We start from the raw sequence: 18479 nt of genomic DNA on the forward strand, positions 1-18479 counted from the left end.
ACAACCAGAGGTCTTTATTCCTGGCAGTTTATCCAAAAGGCAATCACTGAAGACTCCAAAGACTGAGGTGTGATAGCCTGTCACCATGAGAAATCAGTCAGAGATTGAGCAGAAATAATCAATCATCCAGCACAAATGAAAATACTATAATACTACTATAGCTGTTAGAACCAGAGAGTTATTTAATTTGTGAAAAATGTACTGAACATCGAAAAGGCTAAGTGCCAGTTGGTCGTATTTCTAGTTTGGATACCGCACAGTTAAAAACAATAGGAGAACCATTATGGCTAAGAAACCTCAGCTAGGATTTTGACGTTAAAACATGCTAATTTTATTGGCTAATGCAGAGAGATTAGGAAGATTTAGTTGAGAATCATTTTCATTCTCAAGTCAATATAATAGCTTGGTCGAATCACGGATCAATGTGGCTCAGGTCATTTTTCCTTTTAAGGCAGATTATAAGAACTTTTCATGGCCAGCAGTCAACTAATTAATAATATTATTATGGTTGGCGCACAGTCAGCCTGATGTTTAGATTGAATTTGTCTAATTAAACCAACTATCACATCCTGGGGAAGGGGCACAATAGTGGTATTACTGAAAGTGATGAAGCCAAAATTTGTGGGCTATCCGTTGAGGTAAATTTAGCACAGAGAAACAAATATTCATATAGTTTGCTTATTTTGACCAAAAAAACTACATTTGGCAAATACTGCCAAATAGTCTCAGAGCCCTGAATTTGTGGATTTGGGATTAATAAAAAATGGGGTTGCAAAAAATATATATTCTGCATTTTGCTCATTTTTTTAAGGCTCTCGAAATCTATTCCTAACATACAAGATAAAATAAAAAGTAGTTCTTATCAGAGGCAGATTATTATGGCACAGCCCTTCTGTTGGTTCTTTTCACTCTTCATTAATTTGCCATCTACAATTTACGGACATAATTATGTTCCAAACACAACAAAAATAACTACATTACAAAAGCTAATCGATAGCTAAATTTCAAATCACGTATCAGTCTGGCAGTCCTAGATCAGGTCACAATATTTTCTGCATTTCATCATAATCTAGAGCAGGGGTCGCCAACCTCCAGAACATGGCCCACCTGTGGACCTTGAGCTGTTCGGAACCGGGCCATGGAAGTGGCGGGCAAGCATGTGCATGCATCCCTACTTGCGCGAACCGTGGGAGAGCACGTGCGTGCCATTTGTGCGAGTGGTGGGGCACATTTGCTACCGCTCACGCAAATGGAGTGCACACACATGTGCTCTTGCCCACCGCTTGCGCAGAACCAATCCCTCTCCCCCTCCATGCCCCCATCAGTTCACCAAGTTGAAAAGGTTGGGGAACTCTGATCTACAGTCCAGAATACAGTCTTTGTTCATCACATTTGCAGAGGATGATCTTAATATAAGTAGACCTCAACTTAATAACCATTCTTTAAGCGCCTGCTAGAAGTTAAAATGGCGCTGGAAAAAGTGAGTTACACTTTTGTTACTGCACCAATCATCACAGCATCCTCACAGTCACAATGCTCAAAAATCAGGCCCTTAGCAACTGGCATGTATTTAGGATGACTGCAGCATCCCAGGGTCATGTGATCACAGTGTTTGCACCTTTCCCAGCCAGCTCAGCTTCCCAAAGTCAATGGGGGAAAGACACTCACCAAAGGACTGCACAATTCACTTAGCAACTGTCGTGAAGCATTGAAGCAACTATGGCCAAACGGTCATAAAGTCAGGTGCAACTCAATTCAACAACTGCCTGGTCCCAAGGACAACTTGTAACAGATTCTTTGGATTATTAGCTTCCTAAAAGATTCTCTTGAAACGTGGTCATGAAAACGTCATCCTTTTCATTACTATTTAGCAGAGGTCTCCAAACTTGGCAATTTTAAGACTTGTGGACTTCAACCCCCAGAATTCTCCAGCCAACTGCTGCTATTTAGAATGTAGTAATAATATCAACTTAGAAATGAACAATTCTGGCTTCATTTTTTTAAAAATATTAACACAATCTGAAATGGTTTGCAACAGCTTACACTCCTCAAAGTAGAGAACAGCTTATTAGTAATCTTTACCATTGACGTTGATCTGGCCTGGGGACTGAGGAATACCAACAAGTGTCACAGGGTAGAGACCAGATTCTGCAGGTAAAGAGAGAGCCGCAGGGAGGGATTCAAACTCAACACCACTCGTGAGTAGTCCCTGGGAATGTAAAAAGCAAATTCAATTTCATTCTGTTAAGCAAAAAAGCACGCTGAAGGCAAGACATCATATTATGCCCCTATGCTAATAAAATTATCCTTTAAAATATTTGAATAATTATACTATTAGGAATTGTAATCACTATTCCTAATCTCCTTCTGACTGTTGCATTTTAAGGGCTTATTGGATGCATTTTACTGTATGTTATCTTGCTGAGCACATTTGTAGAAAGCCATTCATATACATTATTCATTCTGTGGAAAACATTCCCAATTAGTACATTACCTGGTAAAGCATCTGGCTGAAGGGAATGATTATGAGAAGAACCTGAAATATTGGCTCTTGTGTTGTCAGTTTCATCTTTAAAAATCCCATTTTAATATCCTATTAGTTCATGCAACTCATACTGTTGATGTGCTAATTCTACTGGTAACTGTGACAGCAAACTTTCTTGCAAGGAATAACAAAAAAAGTTAAGCTGTTCTTCAAATGTAAATGTGATATCAATGCTATGTATATGTAGATGCGTCTATATGTGTCATATACATTTTCAAAAAAAAAATCTTACTACAAAGTAAAGCAGGTGTCATTCTAATTGTTACCCAGACGAAAAGGGATGAAAAACTACCTAACAATAAATAGGTACAGCAATGAAACATCTACCTAGGAAGATTGTGGGTTTTCTATATCAAGTTTTTTTAAGAAGAGGTTGATTGAGCAATCATTTTTTAAGGATGCTTTGGTTTTCCTGCACATTGCAAGGGCTGGATTAAATGATCACATCGAACCACAGTTCTATGGTTTTATGGCTCATCCCATTTAGAAAGGCAAGAGGAATTATCTCAGTGAGAAGATATTGTCCAATCTTATAACAATCACCGTAAAAACCTTCCTTTCTATAACAAATACCCTCTCATCAAGCCGCAAAATAACAAAGTTTGGTTATGAATCCTTTTCTACATAATCCCTACCATTCAAACAGTATATTTTCTTGGCCATACATGAGTTCAACTGTTACCTCTTAACAACTAGCATTCATTCTTGTACATCAGCGGTGGGCAACTATGGCCCTTTTATGACCTGTGGACTTCAACACCCAGAATTCCTGAGGCTGGTTCAGGAATTCCTGAGGCTGGCTCAGGAATTCTGGGAATTGAAGTCCATAACTTGTAAAGGAGCCATTGTTGCACAGCCCTGTTGTACATCATGGCTCTGAGGATAATTACACCTCTACCCACCACCTGTGTTTTTCAATTTATCAGTTAGGTGTGCAAAGTAGAACCCACTTTCCAATGTAAAGACATTCTCAAAATACAAATGCATCATAGTGCCTCCCAATTCCAATCCCAATCCGTTCTGAATAATACTGTGGCTGATAGTATTGGAAGTCACTGAGAGATAAACAAGTCAATGGATGTCTATGGAGATTCTCAGTCATCCAGGTCATGGTTGTCCCAAAGGTGCTTTTTTCAAGAGGCAGCTGGACTAGAGTACTGCATCCAGTTTTGGTCACCACACTATAAAAAGAGGTTGACCTCACCCCTTTCCTAAGACGTCTGTAGGGGGCGTGCATAAGCGCACCAACGTGCCTACCGTCCCTGTCCTATTGTTTCTCTTATTCTTTTATTTTTCTTATATGTACCCATTTCATGTATTCATAACTATGTATACACTTATACTTATTATCTTGTAAACAATTGGCAAATCAAATAAATAAATAAAATAAATAAATAAAAAGTTCAGAGAAGAGCAACCGGGATGATTAGGGGACTGGAGGATAAAACATATGATGAACGGTTGCAGAAACTGGACCTGGCTAGTCTAGTGAAAAGAAGGACCACGATAGCAGTGTTCCAATATTTGAGGGGCTGCCACAGAGAGGAAGAGGGGTCAAGCTATTTTCTAAAGCACCTGAAGGCCAGACAAGGAATAATGGATGGAAACTGAACAAGGAGAGATTTAACTTGGAAATAAGGAGAAACTTTCTGACAGTGAGAACAATCCATAAATGGAACAGAAGTTGCCTTCTGACATTGTGGGAGCTTCATCACTGGAGACTTTCAAGAAGAGATTGGACTGCCATCTGTCAGAAATGGTGTAGGGTCTCCTGCATGGGTGGGTGGGGGCGGGTAGACGACCTACAAGGTCCCTTCCAACTCTGATTATCTGTATTCTGTAATCTGTAAAGCTTCTTGTATGAGAATGTCTTCAAAGAAAAACCAGAAAATCCAGTTGCCTCTTGAAAAAAGCACCTTTGGGTCAAGTACATGGATGAATGCACCACCCCCATCCTGGCTCTGCTACAGGTCATCAACAAGAATGACCAATTCTGTCTTTGTATTATATCTATACCTTCTGTCTGAAGGGAGGCTGAAGTTGGACAAGAGGCTGCCCCAAAGAAGAAGGAGTCAACCTATTCTCCAAAGCACCTGAGGGCAGGACAAGAAGCAACAGATGGAAACTAACCAAGGAGAAAGGCTAAGGAGAACTAAGGAGAAACTTCCTGACAGTGAGAACAATGAATCAGTGGAACTGCTGGCCTCTAGAAGTTGTGGGTGCTCCTTCACTGGAGGTTTTTAAGAAGAGATTGAACAGCTGTTACACGCGGGGGTCTTCAAACTTGACAGCTTTAAGATTTGTGGACTTCAATTCCCAGAATTCCTCCTCCAGTCATGTTAGCTCAGGAATTCTGGGAGTTGAAGTCCACAAGTCTTAAACCTGCCAAGTTTGAAGACCCTTGTGGTCTCCTGCATGAACAGGGGGTTAGACTAGAAGACCTCCAAGGTCTCTTCCAATTCTGTTATTCTGTATTGTTATCATTTCCTCCAACTGTGATCTGCCAACCTTCTCTACAACCTTCACAATAAAGGGAATATTGGAGACTTGCTGATAGTTGTCCAAATGAAAGGATTCAGCAATAGCTTCTTCGGGAGTAGAAGTACCACTATCTCCTTCAAGACTGAAGGGGAACCTCGCCCATCCAAAGAGGAAGATACCACCGCTTGGATCTATCCCTTAGTTCCCTCCCAGGCAGCCTTAGCTATCCAGGAGGGGTCAGAACAGTATTTTTCAGTGTTGATTCAAACAGGTTTAAAATATGTGGTTCTTTTTAAATGTAACTATTAATACATGCCAGCAATTTCAGTAAACTGAATTTTTATAATTTCATTATAAATTATAAATATAAATTTATTATATAATAATTTCAGTAGACTGAACCAAATATATTTTACACCTACAGTACAAGACATATATTTGACAAATGATTATGCCAACTTTCAGGAAAGCAATATAAACATCACAAATACGACCATCAGTGTCATTTGGCATAGAAAAAGTTCAGCATCTTTCTTTCGTGGAATTTTATTGCATTTTTTACCACTTTCTGATGTATGGGATAATGTCAAAACTTTTCTGCATAACTTATTCATATATATCATTTTTATAAAGCTGATGAAAATGTACATTAAAAAAATAACAAAGTAAAGCAGGAAGATGACAATGTTTATTGCAATGTACACAACAAAGATAATTTTGCCTCCGTACCCCATAATATTAGAGTTTGGCTTATCTCTGTTAATTACTGAGTTGTACATTTAATTCAAACATAAATAAAAGTTGCAACTATAATAGCGTACATTTGTACAATTTGCAAACATAACATATTGGACCTTGATCTACCTAGATTTGAAAATATATTAACCAATGTTACTACCAAAGTAACAAGCCAACCTCCCACAAGAGCAGCTGTGGAAGAACATTATTTAGTATAAATGAGCGCACACTGCAGCAGGAATGGGACAACTTGGCCATAGCCACTTCGCTGCGGCAAACTTTCTGCGGCAAATTCGCCACAGCCAACTCACTGCGAGACAACTCATTGCAGGACAATTTCACAGTTCTATTTAATTATTTACGATAAATAATAATTATTTTAATTTTTGCCGTTCACATTTCATTCTGTTCCTCCTTTTCCATCTTTTCTTTAATGATTCCATTCCACCGTTTCTTTGTTATTAGTATAACTCTTGTCCCGCACTGAGTTGTCCTGCAGCGAGTTGGCCATGGTGAGTTGTCACCAAAATCAGAAACAGACAGCTTATACAACATCTTCCAACAAAATGGATAAGTACTCAGCATAATTTTCAAAAACTGCCTGACCATTACTGTGCAAATAACATATGCTATTAAAAGAATAACACAACCATACGTCAAAAAGATCACAGAAAAAAGACCAGAATACAGCAACCAACACCCAGAACAAAGTAAAAGTAAGTGAAATTAACACCAGCCAAACAGTCAAGCAGAAAACCACAGCCTAATCAAGGAACTACCAAAGACAAAAAAACACATTCCCACCAAAATTGGCAGGGCAAACCTATATGTAAACAGGGAGCAAACTAGCATTGCTGATGTTACCCAGTCAGGTAATGAAACATCTGGACACAAACAACCAATTTAGAGCTTTTTATATTCTCATCTATAAAAAATTTAAAAACACAAGTAAACTTTGTATTCAAGGCATGCTATGGGCCCCATCGGCCAAGGTATTCCAGTTAGCGGGGTCCTGAAGAAGAGCTTTCTCTGCCATTCTGCCTACCCTCTGGAACATCTTGCCCCTCCCCCCACCCAGAGTGAAATCAACTTCAACCCTCCTGACCTTACATAAGAGCCTAAGGACCTGGTTCTACCAACTGCTTGGGGCTCCAATGGGGGGTTGATAAGATTAACAACAGAATTTCTAGTCTGATGCACGCATAATCCACGCGGCTTCTCCAAAGATATGTCTGTCAGGGTTCCGACCAATTGCCCAAATAAAATCAGGAACCTCATCGTGCAAGAAAAATCCAGTTGTTTATTAGGAGCGCCATGTCAGCACAACCTAAGCGAAGCCAGCTCTGACTTCACCCAGTTAGCACCTTGCCTCTGACCCTGTTGCCCCCTCCCCCCAAGGTGCATCACCAGTCACATTCCCCAACAAAGCAATTTCGCGGGTCGTAGAAGTCACTCCCTCTAGACGTTGTGGGTCTCCGTGGAGATGGCCTTGACTTCAGCCAACTAGGATGTGTCTTGTTTTGACTGAGCTGTAAATTACTCGGTGCAACTGCGAGGCCCGATTTCCCATCCCCCTGCCTATGGCAACTTTGGAGCAGGTCAGGAAAGCTTTGTGAGTTGACAGTGTGAACACAATATAAAGGATTCCTTCTGAAGATTCCTCAGAACGTTTTAATCCCTGCAGTGAACTGCCCCATTTCACCTTAACTATAGCTATTACTAACAATGACTCCAATGCTACCCGTAGCTAAACCTAAATTAGGCTTTATGGTGAAACAGGATGCAAAACATACCATATTTTCTACCCGGAGTTCAAACGGCATTGGATTGTACACCATCAGCTGAACTTCACAAACGTCTCCCTGAACCCATTGAAAATCTACAGAAGAAATAAACAGAAAGTTAGTTTTCTGGATAAGACACACATTTAAGCAGAATTGGATACTGTGATCACATGTGGCTATAGATTGTCACATAAGATTCCAACAAGGGTCCCCAACACCTGGTCCACGGATTGGTATCGGGACAACGCAGTGGGCGAGAGCACGAAGCTCCATTTGTGCATGCACAAGATTAGATTGTGCACGCAAAACCGTGCCCTTCTCCCCACCCCCTCATGCCACCCCCGCCATCATTGCCAGTCTGCGGAAAGGTTGGGGACCGCTGATATAAAATCTTCACAAAGCTGTTCTTCATGGAAAGTATTAAAAAATTCCTTAGACACTGTGTTTTTATGGAGAAAGCTCTATTGAATACAGAGCCTATGTTGTTCTACTGCGCTATTCATAAAGGCCTGCCTTATAACTTCCTATTTATTGAAGCACCCCATAATTCTCATTTATTTTATGTACAACTGCAACCAGCATAATTCCCTTTTCTTGATAATGACAGCGTTTTTATACTTTTTGTAAAACAACATGTCTTGATTGCCTCAATTACGCAGTTACATTTTAAAGTTTACATTTAAAAAAAACACCTTTAACGTTTGCATTTTATTTTATAAGAAACCAAAAATGTGTTTGTTTTGTTAATGTGCAGATTTCTGGTTAATGATAGTAATAAATACATTCTGAGCACTTGTAACTATTTTGGGCCTGCTCTCACTTTAGCAAACTTCTGTCAATAAATAAATAAATGGTATTAGCGTAAACAGCATATGGCCTAAATCATCCATAATGTATGGTAAGCGTGAGTTTTCACACTTTACACACTGGAATACATTACGGAAACACATTAACGTATACCTGTTATCTAGGCTAGAAAAGGCCATTCATTAGAATGTTATGCCATCTAGCATCTTTGGAGTACAGGTAGTCCTCGACTTAAGACCACAATTGAGCTCAAAATTTATGCTATTAAGTGAGACATTTGTTAAGTGAGTTTTGCCCCATTTTACAATATTTCTTGCCACAGTTGTTAAATGAATCACTGCAGTTGGTAAATTTATAACCTGGTAAATTTGTGTGTGTGTGTGTGTTTGTGTATGTATCCTTCACTATATATCCTTCACTATGGCATATTATGACATTAAGAAGTGAATGCTATCCAGATAATGGTTTATATAAACCACACAGTATAAATGTTTGTTCCATTCTCAAAACCACCACAAAATTTTTACAAGTCAAAAAAAAAAAGGCCACATTCAAATAAAGCAATGATAACCACTGCAATAAAAAATTGCCTAATTCTCCATGTATGCTTAGAGTTTCTTTACTGCAGTTGTAACTTAAGCACAGCTGGGGGATATTTTAGTTATGTTTATCTGAAATGGACCAAGTTACTACATTTGTGTTTTGACTGTGCCTCATTGAATAACCATATTAAAAACTATTTTAGGGATAGGATCCAGAACTAAACTAATAATAAGTCTTTTAATTGCACACTGTTCAGAGTCGTTGTGTGAGAAGATGCGGTGTTCCAATTTTGTATATAAATAAATATAAATAACTGAAAACAAATCTAATTTAATATTAATACCAGAAGAGAATTATACAACATTGAAATCACTGCAGAAAATTAATAAATATTGCTGTATTATAATGTCTGACCCAGGCTAATATCAATCATTTAAAGTTGCATACGGATTTTGAGAAACTAGAACTGTCAACTGCCATCATTACCATTAAAATGAAGGCAAATTAGCATATGTCATATGGCTTCATCAGTGAATGGGCATAATAGAATAGATGAATAGAATAGAATAGAATAGAATAGAATAGAATAGAATAGAATAGAATAGAATAGAATACTTTATTGGCCAAGTGTGACTGGACACACCAGGAATTTGTCTTGGTGTAAATACTCTCAGTATACATAAAGAAAAGGTACATTCGTTAAGAATCAAGAATCATAACGTAGAACACTTAATGATAGTCATAGAGTACAAAAAGCAATCAAATCATACTAGGAAACAGTCAATATAAATTGTAAGGATACAAGCAACAAAGTTACAGTCCTACAATCACAAGTGGGAGGGGATGGGTGATAAGGAGTGATGAGAAGATTAACAGTAATAGTAGTGTACACTTTGTAAATAGTTGAACAGTGTTGAGGGAATTATTTGTTTAGCAGAGTGATGGCTTTCGGGGGAAAACTGTTCTCGTGTCTAGTTGTTCTGGTGTGCAGTGCTCTATAGTGTCGTTTTGAGAGTAGGAGTTGAAACAGTTTATGTCCGGGATGTGAGGGGTCTGTAAATATTTTCACAGCCCTCTTTTTGACTCGTGCAGTATACAGGTCCTCGATGGAAGGCAGGTGGGTAGTAATTGTTTTTTTCTGCAGTCCTAATTATCCTCTGAAGTCTGTGTCTTTCCTGTTGGGTTGCAGAACCAAACCAGTTACAGAGGTGCAGATGACAGACTCAATAATTCCTCTGTAGAACTGGATCAGCAGCTCCTTGGGCATTTGAGCTTTCTGAGTTGGCACAGAAAGAACATTCTTTGTTGTGCTTTTTTGATGTTTTTGATGTTAGATGTCCATTTTAGGTCATGTGATATAGTAGAACCTAGAAATCTGAAGGTCTCTACTGTTGATACTGTGTTGTCTAGTATTGTAAGAGGTGGTAGTATAGGAGGGTTTCTTCTAAAGTCTACCACCATTTCTACGGCTTTGAGTGTGTTCAGTTCCAGATTGTTCCGGTTACACCACGAGGCAAGTTGTATAACCTCCTGCCTGTATGCAGATTCATCGTTGTCTCAAATGAGACCAGTCACTGTAGTATTTTAACAGATGGATCATTTGAGATGCATAATTTATTAAATGGATATGCTGCCCAACTTCTAGCCATTTACAAATTGTTAGAAACATTTAAAAACAACACACACACACACACACACACACACACAAACACCCCACAAAAGAAAGACAGACAAAAGAAAGACAGATGGAAAAAAAATTTGGATGAACAAAGAAAAAAACGTATTACCAGACAGCAAAACTTACTGTCTGAAGCACTAATAATTTTATATAACCTGGTAAAGGATCTGCAAATAGGAAAGCAAGCTCAGAGATCATCAACAATTCAGCAGATTTCACCTATACTATGATTAGATACATTTTTTGTGCGCATTTTAGGAATATTTTGGGAAATGAGATAGAAAAGGAAGCCTATTTCCCAAGCAGCAGGTATTTGAATTACAAAATGTTTAAACGCATTTTTACACAAAATGAGATGGGACAGGTTGGAAGGAAATGGCAGAATTTGGAGCTAAGGTCCAAACACCACCTGTATTTAGATAATCTGGCAAGACACAATGGTTGCTGCGCACCAATTTGTCTTTGTTTTAAATGGAACAGTATAAGTAGGCTAGAAATAATGTTAATTTATTTCAGTAATCTAGGACAAATTTGTTTGAAAGGTCTCAATACATTTGTAAAAATATCAAAAGGACACATTTTTATGAAGCATTCTTATAGTCAATCTATATAATGCTTCCACTACATTTGGTAAATCAAGTTTCGCGTGACAATGGGCTAGCGACGTGCCCTACAAGCACAGGTGGATACGTCTGCGAAAAGCTGTCAATTTTATAATCAAGAAGAGGAAATAGCATATTGATCCAAAAATTGGCAAATCACGATTTGGGTCAATTTGCAGCATAAAAGCCAGAAAACAAGTCCCGGTGAGATCCTGCATGTAAAAATGAGAATGCAAGTTAAAAAATAATGAGCTTCTCACCTATTTTTTTGCTTTGCTCCTCTCCATGATTGTGAGCGACGATTGGCGAATATATAAAGGGACTTTTCGTTGCCATGTTCTGGCCCAGCAGGCTTTTCATTTTCTGTGGTCGAAGGCTAACAGGGAGGTTTAAGAGCTTGACAGATCTGTTCAATGAACAAGGGATTGTTTTTTAGGTAGAGCTACTACAAAATTCAAATTTAGGAAAGACAATTAAGATGGCAGACACAATAGCATGGATTATCAGCATGATAGACACTAATTATAGCTTTTCTTTCCTTCTGTCCTGATCTCTTTGCCCACTTCTTATAAATTCCCCATTTAAGAACAGCAACAGTGTAAAGCTTTTGTGTAAAATGATAGATACATAACAATATTAGAACTTCCCAGTAGTAAACACCGAATAGAAACACCCCATTAGTGAATTGGAAACCGTAAATACAATGAAGAGGATCATTCTATCAATTCAAAGTTACCAATAAAGGAGAATTCAAAATTATTTATATAAACAGTGGGTTGAATCTAATCGGAGCTAAAGCGGATCCAGTAAAATCACTGAGGCTCATTAAAATACAAAATTTCAAGGTCTACTCTTAATACAACTAAATACTGATTCAATGCGCATTCAATATTATTAATAATATCAATTTCCCTAGGCAAAGCAATGTACACGAGACACAGACCAATGTTAACCAAATGCATACTTAAGATACAACAGTATTTTGTGGCACTTTAAAGACTAAGTTCTCACCACCAAGTCCTTCCTCATCATGTTCTGATCTAAGCTTCCCAAGATCATGAAGCCGACTCCTCGCCCCAATAAAACCCCTTTTATTTAGGTTAAACTGAATTCCTCTCCAGCAAAGTCCTGGCAAACAGTCTTTCTTGAGATTTCACAACTACAGGCCTTTATCAGGCTTGGAGAGTTGCCAGGCCGATATCTTCCAAACGCCACGCTGTAGCAGAAATTACCTGGCAAGAAGTCAGGAACAGATCTTCACCTTAATGAATTGAAATAATTGTCTCCTGCAAACCCACCTCCACTTTCGCTCCTCTTTATTCCCTAGGGGAGGGGCCATTCACCGCCCACCTGTGCCTTTACTCCTGAGTCGACCCTTGTTCTCTAACTGTTCCCTTCTCCTGGCAGCGCTGTGCATGCGCACATTGGGAACAGGCTCCAGATGTTCTTCAGCCCCACTGATATCTGGCTCCAAAGGCAGCTGATAACTGTCAGATGGCCCTGGCCCCATCTCTGCCTCCGACGCAGAGCCTTCCCTAGACTCCAGGACTGGCCCATGTTCTTCCCCAACCCCCTCACTGTCCAAGTCTGCCGCCAGCTCTGCTGGCAGGCCACAACACGTCATAGGAGGGATGAGTGAAAACTCTAGAGTGTATGGTCAGACCACAGGTAGTCCTTGACTTACAACCGTTCATTTAGTGACCATTCAAAGTTACAACGGCAGTGAAAAATGTGACTTATGACCGTTTTTCACATTTAACAACCTTCGCAGCATCGCCATGATCACGTGATGAAAATTCAGAGGCTTGGCAAACTGGCTCATATTTATGACCTTTGCTGTGTCCCAAGGTCACGTGATCAGCTTTAGAGACCTTCTGACAAGCAAAGTCAACGGGGAAGCCAGATTCACTGAACAATTGGGTTACTATCATCAACTGATTCACTTAACAACTGTGGCAAGAAAGGCCGTAAATGGGGCAAAAGTCACTGTCTCACTTAACAATAGAAATTTTGGCCTCAATTGTGCTCGTAAGTCAAGGACTACCTGTATGTATTCCCAGCAGGCTCAACAAAAGTACCATGTTTCTCATATAATAAGGCCGGGTCTTATTTTTTTTTGAGCCCCGAAAAAATGGCTAGGCCGTCTTTTCGGGGGTGACTTAATCCCCGCCCCCTTGCATCTTCGGGCGGGCGGGGCAGTGATGGCTTGGATGTTGACCTCGGCATTGGTGGGGCACTTCATATCGGGGTCAACGCAGGCAGCACCATATCCGGGTGTGCAACAAAAGTACTTCCTAACAGCAAGCCCCCCTGCCATTTCCCCCCCATTTCACATGTTTTAATATAGGCCTAAATTTGGGGGGAGGGGCTTAATTTCATTTCATGCCTATAAAACATGCTGGGACTTCCTATTGGGGGAGGCCGTATTGTTGGAGAAACAGGGTAGAAAGGACATTTTTCAGCTGTCCAATTAAAGCAAGCAAGCAACAGTATATAAAAGTGCTTGAGGCATTGATTCCAAGTGACAATGGTCATGAGCTCTTTAATGACAAAGGCAACAATTCATATTGCGCAGGAAAAACCACATCGATAAAAAAATATAGTATGATGGACAAAACAGTACCAGTTTATGGGCCCCTAAGGTTCAACATGCTGCTGAGGGCCTTTCAGAATAGAGATCTAAAGAGGAAGAAAACCAACCGGTTTCCACCGTATGATCTCAGACATATCGTTTTCAAGAAGAGCAACAGGGATCGCTTTGAAGCTCTGAATCTCACTGATAGGAGCTCGGAGTAACTGTGGAATGAACTTAAAGAAGTCATTCGGAAGAATGTGAAAAGAGACTGCTGGAGATGAAGAAGCAGAAGAAAGCAAACTGAATGTCGGGAACAAATCGTGGAAGTTGTCAAGAACAAGAGAAAGAGGCCAAAGCCAAGAGAGAGAAAAGACTCAGCAAGGAACTTTTCAGAGAATTTCAGAGAGCTCTCAGAAGAGGCAAACTGTGTTACATCTATCAAATCACTGGAGATGGAAACAGGTATAGAAAAAAAGAAGGCAAACCTTTCAAAAGATCTCTGAATTCAGGACTTGGAATGAAATTGAAAAAGATACCAATGTGGCAGATAATAACAGATTCAAATTAGATGAAATAAAGATGGAAAGAAGATATAGGACTACTGTACAGGTTGTCCTCAACTTACAGCCACAATTCAGCCCAAAATTTATTGTTCAGTGAGACAGTTGTTAAGTGAGTCTTGCCCCATTTTACAACTTTCCTCGCCATAGTTTACAGGTAGTGATCATAACACTTCATCTATTGATACCCCTCCAACAGAGAAACTCAGCTAGGAAGTTTTAAGCAACAATTTTCCAATATAAAATGTATACTCAATAGATTTAAGCCAATGTCAAAGAGGAGCAGAGCATTTCCACTGAATAATCTACTACAGTATACAAAAAAGAATCAGAAGAGGAAAAACAATAGAACATTCATTATTGCCTAACATCTCCTAGAAACAGACACCCAAGTGTAGCACAAATGAACTATCCACACGTTTCTTTTATAGCCTTGGGGGGGTCTTATAATCAAAAGACAATCATGTAATCAAAAATAACTAGCAAATACTAAACTACAGGTAGTCCTCGACTTATGAACACAATTGAGGCAAAAATTTCTCTTCCTAAGTGAGACAGGCATTAAGTGAATTTTGCTCCATTTTATGACTGTACTTGCCACAGTTGTTAAGTGAATCACTGCAATTGTTAAATTAGTAACAAGGCTGTTAAGTGACTCTGGCTTCCCTCTCTACTTTACTTGTCAGAAAGTCGCAAAGGTTTGAGAGCTGTATGCAACGCAATTTCATTTTAATGTGGGCTAATTAGCGTACATTCAAAGTAACAATAAAGTATTCTATTCTATTCTATTCTATTCTATTTTATTCTATTCTATTCTACATTCCAATATCTGATCTGATCTGATCTGTTGTTCTGTTCTGTTCTGTTCTACTCTACTGTATTCTACTCTACTCTACTCTACTCTACAGGTGATCACATAACTCCAGAAGCATCATAAATATGAGTCAGTTGACAAGAGTCTGAATTCTGATCACATAATCATGGGGATGCCGCAACAGTTTTAAGTGTAAGAATTGGTCGGTAAGTCCCATTTTTCAGTATGAACGGTCACTAAATGAACTGCTGTAAGTCAAGGACTATCTCTAGTGAATTTGCTGTTTTAACCATTCAGTCGTGTCCAACTCTTGGTGGCTTTTTAGGTAAGTGCTCTCCATGTTATCCTGTCAAGCACAGCTTCGTTCAGTTCGTGGATGTTTATCTTTGTATCAGTTTGATATTATCAAGCCATCGTGTTGTTTGCACACTTCACAGACTTCACATACTTTCTAATATTAAAACTACTAAATACTATTAAATAACAATAGCTCAGGTCATAGTCGTATGAACACAGAGCACGCAGACTCAATTCAACTTTCACTTCTTCACTGAAAGCACCAATCCAGGATCTTACAATTTCATTCATGACATTAAAATCTCTGTGGAACATTCAATTTCTCAGCAATTCCCTAAAGCGCTATAACCTGAGGAGACTTGCAAATCTCTGTACGAAAGAGTCTGGATACAAATCTAAGATTAAAAATAATAATACTCCAAAACTGCTAAGTTTTAAAATAGGGAAAATATTTCAGCTCCTCCAAACTCAGTTCCTTGAACAAAGGAATGATACTGTTCAACAGCGTCATAAAACAGCCATGAAAGAATTGATCAACTATGAGAATGGGATGGGATAGGGTGGGTGGAGCGGAGCGGAAAGAACAGAACAGAAAAAGTAAAATAGGACAGAACAGAATAGAATAGAACAGAATATGGAATGGAATAGAATAGAATATGGCATAGGATAGAATAAAATATGGAATGGAATGGAATGGAATGGAATGGAATGGAATAGAATAGAATAGAATAGAATAGAATAGAATAGAATAGAATAGAATAGAATAGAATAGAATAGAATAGAATAGAAAGAATAGAATAGATGAAGGAAAGGAGAATGGAATGGAATGGAATGGAATGGAATGGAATGGAATGGAATGGAATAGAATAGAATAGAATAGAATAGAATAGAATAGAATAGAATAGAATAGAATAGAAGAATTTCAAAAACAATGACATAAAATTCACACAGGTGCTTCAAAACTGGCAACACCTATTGGCTGTTCTTTAAAAGGGCTTATATTTTTCAACGTCTTCTTTAAGAAAACACTTAAGGCGATGGTGATGACAGGGCAGCAACATCTATAAACAGGCACCCCAGAATGTCACCAGAATACAAGAGGCAGTTTCAATTACTGCTTACAGGCCTTTCAATCTCCTCCGAAAGGCACCTGCTTTTACCCAAGTGATTTCCTCCTGAAACAGTTCACTGCCCTCAGTCTAGTATTGTTCTCTAGTACCATCCCAAAGGAGCCCTATGGGACATATGATTCATTACTATATCCTCTCACACAGAATGGAAACAAAAGGTAGATTACCTGACAATGGGAAGTTTGGTGAATGGCACAGGGGGGAGCTTTAAGCCATCTGGAAGGGTAATGAAGTCCATTGTTCCTGGGCATTTTGACGTATAGTTTTCTAGACTCTGTGTTACATCTTTCTTTTCTAAAAGGAAACAGAATTCTCATTACTACTGTATCAAATTATAAGCGGCTGCTTCCACCTCACAAATGATGTAGGAACAGAAGACACACAATTTTCACTGGCAAGCAAGATTGTTGCTAAGTGAGTTTTGCCCCATTGTATGACCTTTCTTGCCACAGTTGTTAAGTGAATCACCGCAGTTGTTAAGAGAACCTTGCGGTCATTAAGCAAACCTGGCTTCCTCCATTGGCTTTGCTTGTCGGAAGCCAGCTGGGAAAGTTGCAAATGATAATCACATGAGCCACAGATGCTGCAGCCATCCTCGCTGCAAGCAAGCCGTCAAGCGTCTGAATTTTGATCACGTGACCATGAGGACGCCGCAGTGGTCATAAGTGCAAAAAATGGTCATAAGTCATTTTTAAGGAAGTGCTGTTGTACCTTTCAACAGTCACTAAACGAATAGTTGTAAATTGAGGATTAACCTGTCCATCCAATGATTTTAAAAGCTGGGAAGGAAAATCCTACACTGACAAAGAAGGAATATAGGAAAGAAGACTGAAAGGCATGGATCTCAAGAAAACTAAACTGCCATTTGGAATAGAATAGAATAGACTAATAGAGTTGGAAGGGGCCTTGGAGGTCTTCTAGTCCAACCCGCTGCTTAGGCAGGAAACCCTACACTTCAGACAAATGGTTATCCAATCTCCTCTTAAAAACTTCCAGTGTTGGAGCATTCACAACTTCTGGAGGCAAGTTGTTCCACTGATCAAATGTTCTAACTGGAAGGAAATTTCTCCTTAGTTCTAGGTTGCTTCTCTCCTTGATTAGTTTCCATCCATTGCTTCTGCCTTCAGGTGCTTTGAAGAATGTTTCTTTCTACCCTCAAAAAGTCTGCAAAGAAATATTTGCTGTTGTATATTTCCAAGCGGTAGAATTCATAAACGAAGTAAAAGCTCTTTTACTCTTTCAGTCAGGCTCAGTTTGGAAATGATTATTAGAACTCTGGTTTTAGACTGTAACTGGCTTAGTTTGTCATTTACCTGTTAGTTGCCTTAGGTATCCTATGTGTGAAAATGCAAAGGGCAACAAGATAGAAAAGATAGACAGACAAGATAGAGAATACAAGAATGATGCAGATGAACCTATAATAGACGGCATGGTTTCAAAACTGAGGACCGAAGAAGAGGCTTGAAATGGAAACCTTGGAACTTAAAAAAGTGAGAAAAGCAACAGAAAATGGAAGATCCTTTCTCAAAACTATTTCAGATACAGGCAGAGCGTAATGGTCGCAGCAACCTAATCTGATTGTCCAAGTCTTAATTTAGGGACCTCATTAATGAAAACTTCAAGCAGTTGCTTGATTTGTAGATTTAAAATTCCAAGCTATACTGTCATTGACTCTGCTCCTAAAATCAAGTTTGGTGGAATGAAAAATTGATCTATTTTTATCACACAGCCAATATGATAGATAAACCCTGGCATATTTTATTCGGGATAAAGACACATATATTCTATTAATACAGCAGACCAACCATTTCTCAACATTCTCCAATTAAGCTTAGTAGGTTTATTCTATTGTCATCAGGACCTTCCTTTAAGTTTACAGGGCGCCATATGTTTGAACTCTTCCGGTTTCGGAATTTAATTTCATG

General features: G+C 39.0%; 1 protein-coding gene across 6 annotated transcripts in view; it reads right to left on the reverse strand.

Annotated features, from left to right (window-relative positions):
• The window catches only part of TRAPPC9 (trafficking protein particle complex subunit 9), a 315827-nt gene that overhangs the window by 261025 nt on the left and 36323 nt on the right, over positions 1–18479 (reverse strand). For all 6 annotated transcript variants that reach the window (XM_087962255.1, XM_087962252.1, XM_087962256.1 and 3 more), the window contains 5 exons: positions 16722–16848; positions 11439–11584; positions 7558–7643; positions 2083–2209; positions 1–77 (listed from right to left, as the gene is read on the reverse strand). The exon at positions 1–77 is cut by the window's left edge and continues 56 nt beyond it. In XM_087962255.1, the coding sequence (XP_087818381.1) occupies positions 1–77; positions 2083–2209; positions 7558–7643; positions 11439–11584; positions 16722–16848 (563 nt within the window). The remainder of the gene's footprint in view (positions 78–2082; positions 2210–7557; positions 7644–11438; positions 11585–16721; positions 16849–18479) is intronic.

This window comes from Notechis scutatus, chromosome 3, assembly GCF_049901735.1.
Source record: "Notechis scutatus isolate UNSWTSFEM ecotype Mainland chromosome 3, rNotScu1.2, whole genome shotgun sequence".
Classification (NCBI taxonomy): Eukaryota; Metazoa; Chordata; class Lepidosauria; order Squamata; family Elapidae; genus Notechis; species Notechis scutatus.